The 13,916-nt window shown below is 43.2% G+C and overlaps 1 protein-coding gene across 1 annotated transcript in view; it reads left to right on the top strand.

Moving 5' to 3' along the window:
- Window positions 1-13,916, top strand: part of BGN (biglycan) — a 54,184-nt gene that overhangs the window by 27,952 nt on the left and 12,316 nt on the right. Inside the window, exons 2-6 of the mRNA XM_063294259.1 lie at window positions 1,985-2,238; window positions 8,265-8,377; window positions 8,968-9,181; window positions 12,516-12,626; window positions 13,543-13,636. Coding sequence (XP_063150329.1) covers window positions 2,001-2,238; window positions 8,265-8,377; window positions 8,968-9,181; window positions 12,516-12,626; window positions 13,543-13,636 — 770 coding nt within the window. The 5' untranslated portion in view covers window positions 1,985-2,000. The remainder of the gene's footprint in view (window positions 1-1,984; window positions 2,239-8,264; window positions 8,378-8,967; window positions 9,182-12,515; window positions 12,627-13,542; window positions 13,637-13,916) is intronic.

The raw sequence follows: 13,916 nt of genomic DNA, 5'->3' as shown, positions 1-13,916 counted from the left end.
GACAGAGTAAAGTAGGTTCCATCATGAAGACTAGAAGAGCTATAAAAATTAATGGCAAGTGTTCCAAGGGGGATTACAAAGAGAAATAATCCTGGCTGCACTGAAAGGCTCTGAGATAGTCCTTGTGTATCCTGTACTGACTAGGAAGGAGTGTCCCAGCAGGATAGCTGAGAAGGCCACCAAGGCTGATAATAGAGATGTTGCAGGCCAGATGTGAGGTTAAGTCAGATCGGAAGGATGAAGCAGCCCCTGTGGAGAGGACAAAGCTGTTTAATGGTTGCTTCGGCATGGGAGAAGTGAAGCGGAGGCTGGTTAAAAAACTGCTGCAGAGTTTGCTGCATAGATGGCAAAGTACCACATGTAACAGAAAGAGAGGAACAAATTTAACCCAGTAGACTGCCCTGCCATAAACCGCTTCAGGAATATATACAGAAGTAAGGCATCCTTTCATTAAAAGACAGCACCTACAACTGCAAAGCAGAAGTAGAAAACGAGGGGCTCCAAATGGAAAGAGAAGCAACTAGCAGTGTGGAGGAATTCCAGAGCAGGAACCAAGAGGCCCTCTTTGTTCCCATCTCCCAAAAACGAGAATGAGACACACACTCACAGAGAGAACACCCCAAATTAATTAGAAAAAGTTGGGTCTGAGAGATGGAGGATCTGGGCGAGGGCCAGAGAACATTTGCGTTGGGCTGGGGGATGGTGGGATTAGTAATTCAAACAAGTAAACACAGAGGCCTTCAGTAACAGTGGCTTTCCCAAGCCCAGCCCCAAAATCCTTTTCACCCATTTCCTTTGCAAACAAGAAAAAGCAGAAATCTTCCACCAGCGCTTTCAAACAACTCTTTCTTGGCACACCGAGTTGGCACCCTCAGAGAAGCAACGTTACAGCTGTTCGCAGGCCCTGGACTGAATGAAGCACAGCTAGACGTTGCCAAGTCTGACCCAGCTTTGGGGGACAGGCCGCCGGCAGGGATCCAAGTAGTTGCTCCAGCAATTCTGGGCTGAGTTTTGGAAGACATTTCTTGCACAATCAACAGCGGAGTGAGTATACTCACTCTCCCCCACATTTTCTGCTGTTACTGACTCATCACCCATGTCCCCTGGTTTATAAGGGCTGGGTTTTTTTGTCTCTTCTCCCTGACATAATGAAATAATTAACAGTACAAACTCTCAGCTAGGAAGTGCCTGATTCAAATCTGGATTCCATTATGGATTCACTAGATTGCCACATCCATGCCAGTGTTACAGTAATTTGCAACTTTTCTCACCCTGGGGCTCTCCAGAAGTGTTGACTGTCCAGCCAGGACACTGTAGTCCTACTAGATTAGAGTCACAGTTGGCCTGACAAGACTGAGTTCAATTTTTTTCTCAGTTACCTAGGACCAGAAGGTGAGGATAAAAACTATGCTATCCCCTTGAAGTTCCTGGAGAAAAAGCAGATACACTGCATTCCCTTTCTTCCTTTCTTCCCTTCCCCCTTCCTGCCTTCTAAGCCAGCTGAGGCACAATGAACAGCTTGCTGCTCAGCCACCAATCACTGGAGCAGTCTACAAAAATGAAGATGGCGGTCCCAGCTATATCCCTGGCAGCAAGATCTTTGTTGCATCACAGTTTCATACACAAGGGGAAAAAAGGGACATTGCCATTTACCACATGGTCATTTGAATTTGAGAGGAATGGGAGGTCAGCCACCCCAGATCTCAGGGAGGGGGTCAGGAGTGAGGAGCAAAAGGGAGAAAAGAGTGACAGCTGTGGCAGAACAACCAGTGAAACACATAGACCACCTTCATAGAGTCAATGAGGAGGAAGGAAAATCCAAAGACTAGCTGTGGGCCCCTTACCAGAGCATGGGCTGTGGTAGGTGCCCAATGATATCACTCTTAGAGCTATCCTCAATAATAAAGAAACTCGAATTCTGTGGTCCTCAAGAACCTCAGCTCCAAGCACACACTGATCTCTACCCATCTTTTCCAAATCTTAGCCTGGGACCTCCCACTATGGAACACCTGCTTCTTCTGATGCCCCTCCTGGTTCTGGTGAGCAGCGAACTGCCATTTGTACAAAGAGGCTTCTGGGACTTCTCCATGGACGATCCCTCTGTCCAGGAAGAGGAAGAGGCTTCTGGGATCTCTCCTACTTCGAGTGGGGCTGAGGAAGAAGAAATCCCTTTCTACCCAGGCCTCTGTCCCTTTGCCTGTCATTGCCACCTAAGGGTGGTCCAGTGTTCTGATTTGGGTGAGTCTCTTTCCTGAGGGGCGGGGTGGGGGGTGGGATTACCGTAGTGGAGCAAGACTGTGATCTAGCATTCATTCTGGAGATCCTAGTGCTATGATCAGAGGTAAATTGTGTATTGTTGGAAAATTAAAACATAAGAAATGAAAGGTTTTAAAATATAAAACAATTGTTCCAAAAGCTATTGCTAAAGACGTGTTTTCAGTGGCTGGCTGGCTGGAAAGATAGATGATAGCAACCATTTGGGATCTGCAGATCTCTCCATTAGGCAAAGTTTTAACAAATACAGGAACAACATACTTCAATGCCTCCTACGTTGCTTGTCAGAAGTTCCCACACTGCTGCCTTTCTTGCTCCCTCTCCGTTGCCCAACCTGTGTCTGTCAAACAGGCTTCTGGGAATGACCAACCTGTTGGACAGACTCTAGATGCAGTTGGGGAAGAGAAGAGGAAATTGGCTATGTGGTTCACCCATTGTGCTAAACAATGCTGTAAACCACAATGGATTGGGTTCACACCAGGCTAGAACGTTATTAGCTAGTTTGTGTGTATTTTACTGTGTGAACCCAGCCACAAAACAAGCCATGCTAATCTATAAGAAAAAGTTTAAAAACTGTGGTCAGGGAATATCTTTATTAGAAATCAGTGTTTCTTAGTCTGCAAAGTAGGGCATGCTACAAGACATCTTCGTTACTTATTTCAGATGTAACATTACTAGCATTTGTGATAAATAATTTTCCTTTACCTGACTATATAAGGCTCTAACTTTTGGCTTGTACATACAGAGAGAGATAAAGTCCTTTCTCAGGGCTTTCTTCAAACTCTTCCCAACTGGTAGAATATATTAAATCAGTGTTTCTCAACCTTGGCAACTTTAAGGTCTGCGGACTTCAATTCTGGGAGTTGAAGTCCACACATCTGAAAGTTGCTAAGGTTAAGAAACACTGTATTAAATGGTGAATCTACACAGATAAGACCACCGCCAGACTAGGGAAAAGTACTACAACAAAACCAGAATCTAGCTGGCAGATTTCTTTAAACACTAAGCAGTGATAATTTAGAATAATTTGTTGCCTTGAAAATAAAATGAGCTATAGAATTAACCAGCTACGGCCCAGCCTCTTCGGCAACTGCCTAGAATTGTTATTTTCCAAGCAAGATTCTCATGGAGTTCTCTTTAGCAAGATTTACTTAGATGAAAGGGACGGGATTACAAGAATTCCAGCAACTGAAGTATTTTAGAACCAATATATCTCTGGATATGTTACAGCGGAGACTTCGGGCCTCTGCTGATACTGAGAAGCCTTGCGGCGGATTGTTTACCTTTCCAGAATCTTTATCAGTCTGGGAACTGTCTCTTAGAGTTAGACTTTAATGACCATGAACCTAAGTCCTAAGAATAATTTATTAATATAGTTGCAGATGGGAGAAGGGGGCACTTGAACTCCAGACTGTGGCTTCACATCTTTGCACCTGCTCAGACTTGCAACATTTCACATTCAAAGGTATTTCTGTGAAATACATGGCAGTTCAGTAAAATCTCAATTGATTTGTCCCATTTATTTCACCTCAATTTAGCTGGATTAGAGCCTTCTCTTACGGGTGACTCTTAGGCAACCCAGCCCTTGCTTTGGCAACAGAAGGAGCTTGGGGGGGTGCACTTGTCCCAACTCTCTTTAATTTCCCCTGTGTTTCTCAACTGGATGGGTGTTTTGCAGGTGTGAAAGGAGCAGGATAAGGCTGCATAAATCACAGCCTAGGATTGAGACACGGGCAGTGTCCTGAGGATAGGAGGTTAAAATAGGATTGCCACGCCATTCCAGTGACTGCCAGTGAAACACTAGTGAAAAAGAGACTGCTAGTCTCACTCAGGCACACCTGCTGAATTAGACCTATCGCACATCCATATGTTCTCCTTACTTTAGCTTCAAGATGTCTTGCTAACCATTGTTTAAGGACACAACTTATCACATCTCCAGCCCAAGCTGAGGTCACCTAACTTCAGGTTTTCAGGCTGATGTGGATGTCAAATTTTCCATCTTCTTCAGACACAAGTAATTTGCTCAGTGTATGATGGTGTCATTTTAGTGGCAACTGTGGTGATGCCCAGCATCTACTGGCTCTTTCCAGTTGCTGCAGGCACATCTCCCTCCTCTCCAGTTATTACAGTTATGGCCATTTTGGGTTGCGCTGCTGGACTGACATGACATGAGGAGAGGAGCAGCACCATCAAGATCACAAGGAAAAGCCATTGATCAGGATCTCTTCCAGGTGACTTGCCATGGAAAAAATAAACACCCTGAGAATCAGGGCACTCTTTGCTTCTACACAGGTTTGATGGGCAAGCTGCTCTAGGGAGGTCCTGAGCAATCTTCAGTTTGCCCTAGCAGTAGCAGATGGATCAAGACCTCTATGTAGTGCTATACAAAGGGCTAGGTCTACCCCCTTCTCCAAGATCTGCATCAAGATCACTAGAGAAGTCATTCAAGCAGGGCTTCTCTAAATCAGCCTATATTTCAAATTCATGTAGAAACAAAGGGCTCCCCATAGAGTAGGGCCCTTGCCCCTAAGTAAGTCTAACAGGCAGGTCAGTATATTAAGATTCTTGCCTACTGCTCTGTCAGCCTCATTGGGTAAAATCAAACTTGTAAAAAACTTAAATCACTAGGTAGACCAGACCTTTAAATCAGCTCCACAGGAAGGCTAAAACAATTTTTATTGGGATTGGCTATAACAACAGAATCTTGCAAGTCTGATTGGGCTGTCCCTTCTCCCACTCCTTATACTTCCTGCGAATCAGGGAGGCATCTGCCTGAGCTGCTTCCTAATGTAATCTCATTGTTCTGGACTTAAAAAGTGCTTCAACCCCTTTCCAAGATTAGAGCAGTGTGTGTGTATGTATCTATGTATATACATGTGTGAGTGTGTGTGTGTGTTTCTCTTTTAGCAATGATGGGCAAATTTCAGGGTTATGTGATTTACAACTTCATTTTTAACTGAAGCCCCCCACCACCACCAAAAAAAAAAAACAACCTAACCAGAGCCTTGGTTGAAACACACGCACTTAAAAGGAAAGAATTTGGAGTCCAGGAATTTGTTTTCAGGAGCAGAATTCAATGGAGCTGACAGTTCTTCTCTATCTGTCTCATAACTCCAATCTAGGGATTTTGTTGCTGCTATTGTCAGACAATGAGGACTCAGAAATCTTTACTGCAGCTCACCCAGAGATCTACTAGGAAATTTGGATTCAGTCTATCCCTGTTCTTCAGGTTGTACAAAAGGGTAGACTGATTCCAAAACATTTATAGCCTAACACAAATTACAGAGGGGTGTGTGTGTGTGTGTGTGTGTGTTAGATATACCAGGGATGGCCAAGTCACCAGAATATGAAGCAATTTTATCTCATATCTAGGTTGAGGTATAGCCAGAGTTACCCAAGAAAAATACCTAAATAATGTTCTCAAACAATATATATGAGGAAAAGTCTTTATTTTAATGTTAACCTTTCAATGGATTTTGCCTGTAATGTGCAGTTGTGCCTGAATGCATAATTTTGATATGGCACCAACCTCTGTATAAGTGGGATAGGGTGTCTAGGAGTGAACATTTTCATTGCCAGGTTATTTCTGTATTTGTGAAACTCACAAGGGCTTCAAAGCAGGTAACTCACATTCTCAAAAACCTCTATTTTGCTTCCAATTTTAAAAAATGTCATTTACAGTAGTTTATTTATTCTTCAGTGGGCCAGCCCACTAAGGGCCTTGTTTGAAGTGGCCAAGATAAAATACAAGTCCACACTGTTGCTCATGGTGTTGTGAATTAGGCCAGCTTAATCACTGTAGATGAATAGTTAAGACTTAGAGGATAAATTAGAGACAGAGAAGTGGACATGGGACAGGCAGACATTCAACAGATGCAGTTTTTCTAAGAATTTAATGTTCATTCCCAACAAGGCATATCCAACACAGTTGATAAAGAAAACACAAGATCACTACCACATACCTTTCACACAGCAGCAACGATCCTGTGAATATTCTTCAGGCACCTGTAGATGCAGAATCTGTCCCTCATTACTCTTGCAGCCTCAAATAAAGCTAGATTCTGGCACTTTAGTCACACGTGAGCCAGATCAGGTTCACCAAGCATGACGTAGCGTTGTGTGCCTGTAAACAGGGTAAATAGATTAGTGCAGGAGGTGAGCCCAGTCACAGCTAATCCATGTGATGTTATCGTGACTGTAGTTGCAAGGCATTATACAGAATGGTTTATTCTGAGCCAGAACTCAGAGCAGAATAAGACTTCAGTGCCAGGGCACAGACCTGTGTTTTACTGAGCTAATGCCGAGTAACCTCAGCTGCCAACATTGTTCCACCCACGAAGCTGTAATCAGCTGGCAGAGCAGGAAGAGGAACTTCTTGGAATTCTGACATCTTTTTGTTTTAGACATTAATCAGAATCCAGGCCCATTTGGGACTTCAGTTGGACTTGTCAGACCAAATTGGAGGGATTTTTTGGGAGGGAGGTGGGGGGAGGAGGAGGAAGAACAGCCAATTATTTTGCATGGAATAGCTCATTATATACATGCGGAGCTCTGGTTCATAATGTGTGTTGGGAAGATGCCAGAGGACGCTTCTGCATGGCTTCATTTTCCCTCTCCAACTGCTGCAAACCATTTCAACACTGGCCATGCAATCGTCTTCACTCCTGCTCAGAATGATGAGATGGATGCTCTCACCAGCCAAGCAAGAAGGGGGGCAAAAACTGGCATTCCGTCAGTGCCCATTTTCTGAGCTGCAACAGCTCCTGGAGCAACACAAATCCCTTTGCTCTGTTATAGACAGAAAGAGGACAAATTAAATTGCTGGTGGCATTTCTGTTTTTTGTGCACCAATTCTGGCTGGTGGTGGCAGTGTCTCTCCAAACTCTCAACAGGAGCTCTCCCCATCCCACCCCCATCAATTTCTTCCATGTGATCCATTTTTGGCTGCAAATAGCAGGGAATGAACATGATGTCTTCTACATGCAAGGCATTCACCCTCTGCCCTTGAGCTACACACCATCCTTAAATATGCAGTTCCTCTGCAATATGACATGAAGCAACGTCCCAAGACAACTCATGGGACCACTGCTCCTGAAAGTCCCCAGGCCACCACCGTTCCTGAGGAAACAGCAAATCTTGCAAAGGTAGCTTAAGGCTTCCTATGGTTCAGTGGCTTAGGTACAATAGCATCAGCCAGGTACAACCGAGCAGCAGTACTTGGCGGATTGTATAAACTCTTTGCATATTGACGCAGAGCTAACTGTACGGCAGTGTGTGCTACTTTAACAGACAGAGCTATAAATCTTTGTGCTCTCTTTCTTGTGGACATTTGCAACCATCCAGTTCTGAATGCGATGCCGTAGTGCTGGCCTGCCTCAAGTCATTGGCTCACAGGCATGTGGAAAACCCACAGACAGCTGCTTCATATCATACATTGTGAGGTGGCAAAGTAAAAAATTACAAGCAAAGGGAGCAAAGAAATAGAGCAGGCTGGACCACAGATGCTGCCCTTTTCAGCTCTCTTGGCCATTCATGATGCTCTACTCCCCCCATCAGTGATTATGCTTCATAGCAGTTAGGAGGGGGGGAAAGCGGGTGGAATACTTGCAGTATTTCTAATTTACTTATAGGGCTTGTGAGGAAAGCAAGCTTTTTAAACTCACTGACAAATGGTAAAACAAGAAGACCTGGAATATTTTTCCTTATTGCTTGGAATGATTGGGTAGATAATCTTGTAAATATTGGCTGTGACTAATGTGTGGGGCTGAGTGGCCAAATGCAAAAGAGGACAGGGCTCCTGGGCCTTAATTTCAGCAGGTGCTAAATTCGTTCTCTGTGATTCAAGGTACAGGGCCCCATCCTCTTTGGCATTCCAGCCTCCTCTATCTGGTCCTGATTTAGCCTGGCCAGCTGTTTTGCCCTGGACATTTCTTCATCTGTCTGTGTACCCAGTCCCAACTTTTCTGACCATCTCTTTCTGCTTTCTCCAGGTCTCAAGCAAGTGCCCAAGGAAATCTCGCCAGATACCACATTACTAGATCTGCAAAACAACCAGATTACAGAGCTGCGCAAAGATGACTTTAAAGGGCTCTACCACCTATATGTATGTACTATAAAAGGCCCCTCCCCACTTCTCCTGATGGATCCTTATATAAGCAGGACAGGAGAACCTGGCTGATTCAGCTCCAAATATAGCTTCACTCAGGTTTAGCACTAACACCTATTCATTCTGCCAGGGCTGGATCCTGGAACAATGAACTTCTAAACATGAATGGCCTTCACCATTTGCAACCTCCACTTCTCTCAAACACCTGAGATTAGAACAAAGGACCTCTGGGATTATGCTTCCTGGAAATCTTGAGCCTCTGGCTGTATTCTTTACCATGATACTCTGCTAAGAGATTTCTGCAAGTCTCACTCAGTTCTTTAAATTGTATTTTAAGTGCAAGAGATTGCATCTGTCACATCTACAGTATTGCTCCTATCTTTCTTTATATTGCACCATCTGCTAATAGACTTGGGGAGTGGGACTCTGGTTTCTTTAGTCATTTCTCTGCAGGACTTCCTTCACAAATTTCTCTTTCTGCAAAAATTAATTGCCAGGATAATAAAGGATTCCACCATCTTATATCTATGTAAGCACATCCTTAAATGCTGCTCACATGTGATCTCTTTCTATGACTCTACCTGCAGGCTTTGGTACTGGTGAACAATAAGATCTCCAAGATCCATCCAAAGGTTTTTAGCCCTTTGCTTAAGCTGCAGAAACTCTACATCTCCAAGAACAACTTGGTGGAGATTCCTCCTAACCTGCCCATCTCCTTGGTGGAACTCCGGATCCATGAGAACAAAATCAAGAAGATCCCCAAGGATGTCTTCAATGGGCTCCACAACATGAATTGCATTGGTGAGGCATAGGACTCCGCCAACACTTTCTCCACTTTTCTTTCCCCAAAGCATGCTTTGTATTTGGTCTCTTTCTTTAGAAACATAGACACACACCCTGATGAATGGTTCTTTGGAATGCAGAAAATTGCACCCAATATTGTGTGGCATTTTGATTGGTCCTAGAAAAAAACACTGTGGCTAATATCAAGCCAGACCAGACCAAAAGGCCAATGCAACTCAGTGTTCCCAATGTAACCCAATATTTTGGAAATGCAAAAGTACATTAACATTTTGTTCAGTAGCCATAAGTTAGACTATGTTCTGATTTTATTTGCCTTTTTGGCATCAGTTCTCATAACCATCTCCCCCTGCATAAATACATAGCATGCATAGAGTGAAACACACAATACAATTGATGTTAAATAAATAAACAAACACATACAGAGAGAGAATGAGAGAGAGAGAGAGAAGAGTGAACAGAATAAACACAAACAACAAATCAGAGTCAACATCAGCATTATACCTTCAATTCCAGAGCAGTTGGATAATTTTCTATAAACTTGTAATCTATCTGGCTAAATTTGCATACTGAAGAGCACCTGAACTGCATACTTATACACAGAGCTAGTATGGTCCTTTTCTATTGTTCATGTGAACATATAAACAAATAAAAAATCAAGAACATAGGGCTCAGAATCCATTTTTCACCTTCCCAAAGTACCCCAAATTTGCAAGCCAGCAATTTGGGAGGAATAAACTAGCTTTTGGGGTCAGATGAAATTTGAGAATGTTCATTGTTATTTACATACTTCCATTAGTGGAAGGAACAAAGCATGAGCAAAAGAACTGTGGGCATCTACACACAGTTTTCTTCTTAACTGTGTTCATTAACTATGTTAAGGCACAATCCACTGAAAGTTGAACATTCATTTCAGTTAGAAAGTCAAGTACCTTCATAAAATCATTCCACTGGCTCCTGAAAGGGCTTACATATGCCTGGATCACTTTTGGACATCTTCTAAGATTCTAGAATATAACTTAAACCTATTAGGTTGTAGAGTTCCCTCCCCCCCTCCCCCAAATTTGGCTCATTCAAAATATCATGAGCAGCAAAACATCAGCAATATCCATTATCTCTTTAAAAATTCCATCAAGATTCTTAGGGCCTTTCCCTGTGACTGAGTTAATGTGCTACCTGTTCATCTTTAAGTTGGCAGAAAATTACATCACCAGAAAATGTTTGCCCCACACCCACTGCTATTCCCCATCCTGCACCTATTACACCTGCTCCAAGTCACTGCCAAATGATATTGTCCTAAGTACACATCTGTAGTATGTGCTGGACCAAGGGATTGATCAAGCCCTTCAGTTCTGCTACCTCCTGTTCAGCACACTGTCAACAGGCAGGGAAAGCATCTATCAGTCTCAGCACAGCAGCAGGAACACCAGGGGTCTATTAGAGACTCGTGTGGCGCAGAGTGATAGGTGGCAGCATTGCAACTGAAAACTCTCTCCACGACCCGAGTTCGATCCCAGCGGAAGCTGGATTCTCGGGTAGCCAGCTCAGGTTGACAGCCTTCCACCCTTCCGAGGTTGGTAAAATGAGCACCAACTTGCTGGGGAAGGTGACAACTGGGGAAGGCAGTGGCAAACCACCCCACTACAGTCTGCCAAGAAAACGTCATGAAAGCGGCATCCCCCCAAAGGGTCAGACATGACTTGGTGCTTGCACAGGGGACCTTTCACCTTTCAGGCTACTTTGTGTACCCCTTTTCCCATATCTCTTTTTGGTGTAACTCAAGCTTAATAACATGTTTTTAAAAACCAGATAAGAATCACAAAGGGAACTGAGTCATTTTCAGCATTTCTTGAGAGTGCAACACTGTTAACCCCACTGTAGCTTTGCATGAATCCAGGCAAGGCTATAACAATAGAAAAAGGACTCAGAACAATACCAGCTGGCCAGTCTATCACTATAGCACAAATCTGCTGAATTACCAACACAGTTATGGTCTCTACACCCTCCCCCAGCATCAGGCTCCCTGGCCCATACTCAAGAGAAGCTGGCCAGACCCTTGACATATGTCGCACAGCCAGCTTAGTAGCTTTATATACTGGGATGAAGCCACTTTCAACGGTTGATTGCCCTCTGTAAAGATGAAACTGACCCCAATTCTTACTAGTCCCAGTGGTTTAATTCCAGCATATCTTTTTCTCTTATTCCCCTTGGTTTATCAGATATTTTGCTTTGTGCTTCTCAGCTTTGGAGCTAGATGACTATTGGACATAAATGACATTTTCTGTCCTGAGAAACTCTAGTTCCCAATATAATTCTCACATCGTATTTGCTTTCAAAAGTACTATGATGTCCCCTGTAGATCAAGTTCAATCATGGTCAACAAGGACATGGCTATGTAGTTTTCTTTGAGGTAGTAATTAAAACAACTCTGCCCTGTTCTTTAGGGAGCACAGAGCAGAATGGTGGCCAAAGAAGAAGACTGGGGACTTGAAAAGAGGGGGGAGCACCCAACAGGCACCTTTCTGCTCATTCCCTCTACGAGTCACCTGACTTTGACTCCAGGGTTAGGAGTGGTGAAGTGTAATAGATGATATACATCTCGAGGCTGCAGTTGGACAGAATCAGAATAAGGAAGGAAACTACTTTAAAACCAATACTGCTAAGGACAATTTAAGCCTGCCCTGTCTCACTCATGGGCTGGGGCTGGAATGAAGGCAATATCAGCAGGACAAGGGGGGAAATGGCATTTGTCAAAGAATCATTGTCTCATGGTTAAATGCCCATAATAGAACTGCAAGACCATTGGGGGGGAAAATGCCCAAATTGCTCCTTGTTTAAAAATGCAAATGATTCAAATTGATTTAAAATGTAGAGTCAAATATACAGATCCTGTTAACATCATCACTGTATTTAATGAGCATTTAATTGTTTTTCCGTAAGCTTTGAGGGTGGAACTGCATGTTTCAGGCAAGCAAGTACAATTTGACAGCTGCTTCTTCCAAGAGAAAAAATGGGTTCAAGAAAGGGAAATTTGGAGCTGAGCTAAAAGCGGGTGGGAGGAGAAGAGGCTTACTAATCCACAAATCAAACAGAAACAGACTGTACTTCTGGCTCCTAAAGATTGTTATCTATCACCAGGTACAGTATCTGCCTCACCATGTTTGTAGCCCTTTGCAGTCATTCTTCCTGCATCTGGCTGTCTTAGAGAGAGAAGGAGAAGGGCACATAAATAAATTATTTATGATACGCCATAGGTTGCAGAATAGGGTTTGGGTGAATCTGGATCTGATAAATCTGGACACTATTGTTCTACATTAAATATTTCTCTTTGCAGAGATGGGTGGGAATCCCCTGGAGAACAGTGGATTTGAACCTGGTGCCTTTGATGGCGTAAAGCTGAACTACCTGAGGATCTCAGAAGCAAAGCTCACTGGTGTACCGAAAGGTGATACCTATCACTTCTCCATGCCAACCACTTAATAAAATTCAGGGGCACAGCTTGTCTCAGCTTTTGCTCACAGGTAGTGCCAAATTACTTCGTTTTTTCAGAGAATTCTGAGAGGTACCAACGGAATTCTGGAACACAACCGTGACTCAGGCAGGAGGCCGTAATTAAAAAATAAGACACAGAGTTCTTTATTTCCTTTATACTTCACCCAGAACTCTGTTCTCTTCACCCACAAATCCATCTTTCTTTTTCCCTCAAGGATTCTTTTTTGAGCTCCCCATTTTCAGATGATATGGGATGGGGAGAGCTTAATGTTAGACAACTGAGAGGCAAAACTTCTTGCAATTTCCTGGAAATCATACACAGATTTACTATGGGGTATTGATTAGCCATCATTAAGTAGTAGAGGTGACCCACCAAATGGCATAGTAGCAATCTCTTGATGAAGCTTTACAGAAAGTCACATCTTCTTCCAGGCTCTGTTGATTTCCACTGGGAGCAGAACCTTTTCATAAGTGCTGTAATATAAATGGAATTCTTCTCCTGTGGAAACTGAAGGATTTCTCCTTGTTTTCTGTAGACCAGTACAAATTTTGTTGTCTCAGAGCATTTGAGAATGAATCACTACTATACCCCATTTTATTTTGTTTACAGCACCATTTTCAGTTTAAGACATTCATGACAACGTTCACACAACAAAACTAGCTTATTTGGTTAGCTATGATTCGATGCTACACATGAACTCAAGCAATTGGGTTAAGCCAGGGAACTATAGAGTTCAGTTAAGCATTGTTAGTGTGTTACGTAAATACAGCTTCTGTCTTTTTATTGCTGCTTTACTTGTTTTGAAGCACTGTGGAATGCTGTGGATTTCAGAAAGTCTAATATCTTCCTACCCTTCCTCTCCAACCAGACCTGCCTGAAACCTTAACTGAGCTACATCTGGACCACAACAAGATCCAAGCAATTGAATTAGAGGATCTGATCCGCTACTCCAAAGTCTACAGGTAGGGTTTGTGTGAGTAGGAAAGTCATTCTTCAGTCATTCTTGGAGAGCTTACCGGGATTGTGCAGGTGAAGTTTTGGGCAAAAGTCAGAAAGTCACTGATCTCTAGATGTTACAGAGCTACTTCCCTCACCATTGGCTATGCTAGTTGCAGCTTTCATGAATTGCAACATCTGGAGAACCACAGATCAGGGTATTACTGAGATACAAGGCAGTTGATTTCAGGCTTCACATCATCAAAGTTAGAAGTAAAAATAAGTTTGAGCATTTAAAAAAGGAAA

The sequence above is a fragment of the Candoia aspera genome, chromosome 2 (genome assembly GCF_035149785.1).
Source record: "Candoia aspera isolate rCanAsp1 chromosome 2, rCanAsp1.hap2, whole genome shotgun sequence".
NCBI classification, from domain to species: Eukaryota; Metazoa; Chordata; class Lepidosauria; order Squamata; family Boidae; genus Candoia; species Candoia aspera.
This window is presented reverse-complemented; position numbering and strand designations above follow the sequence as displayed.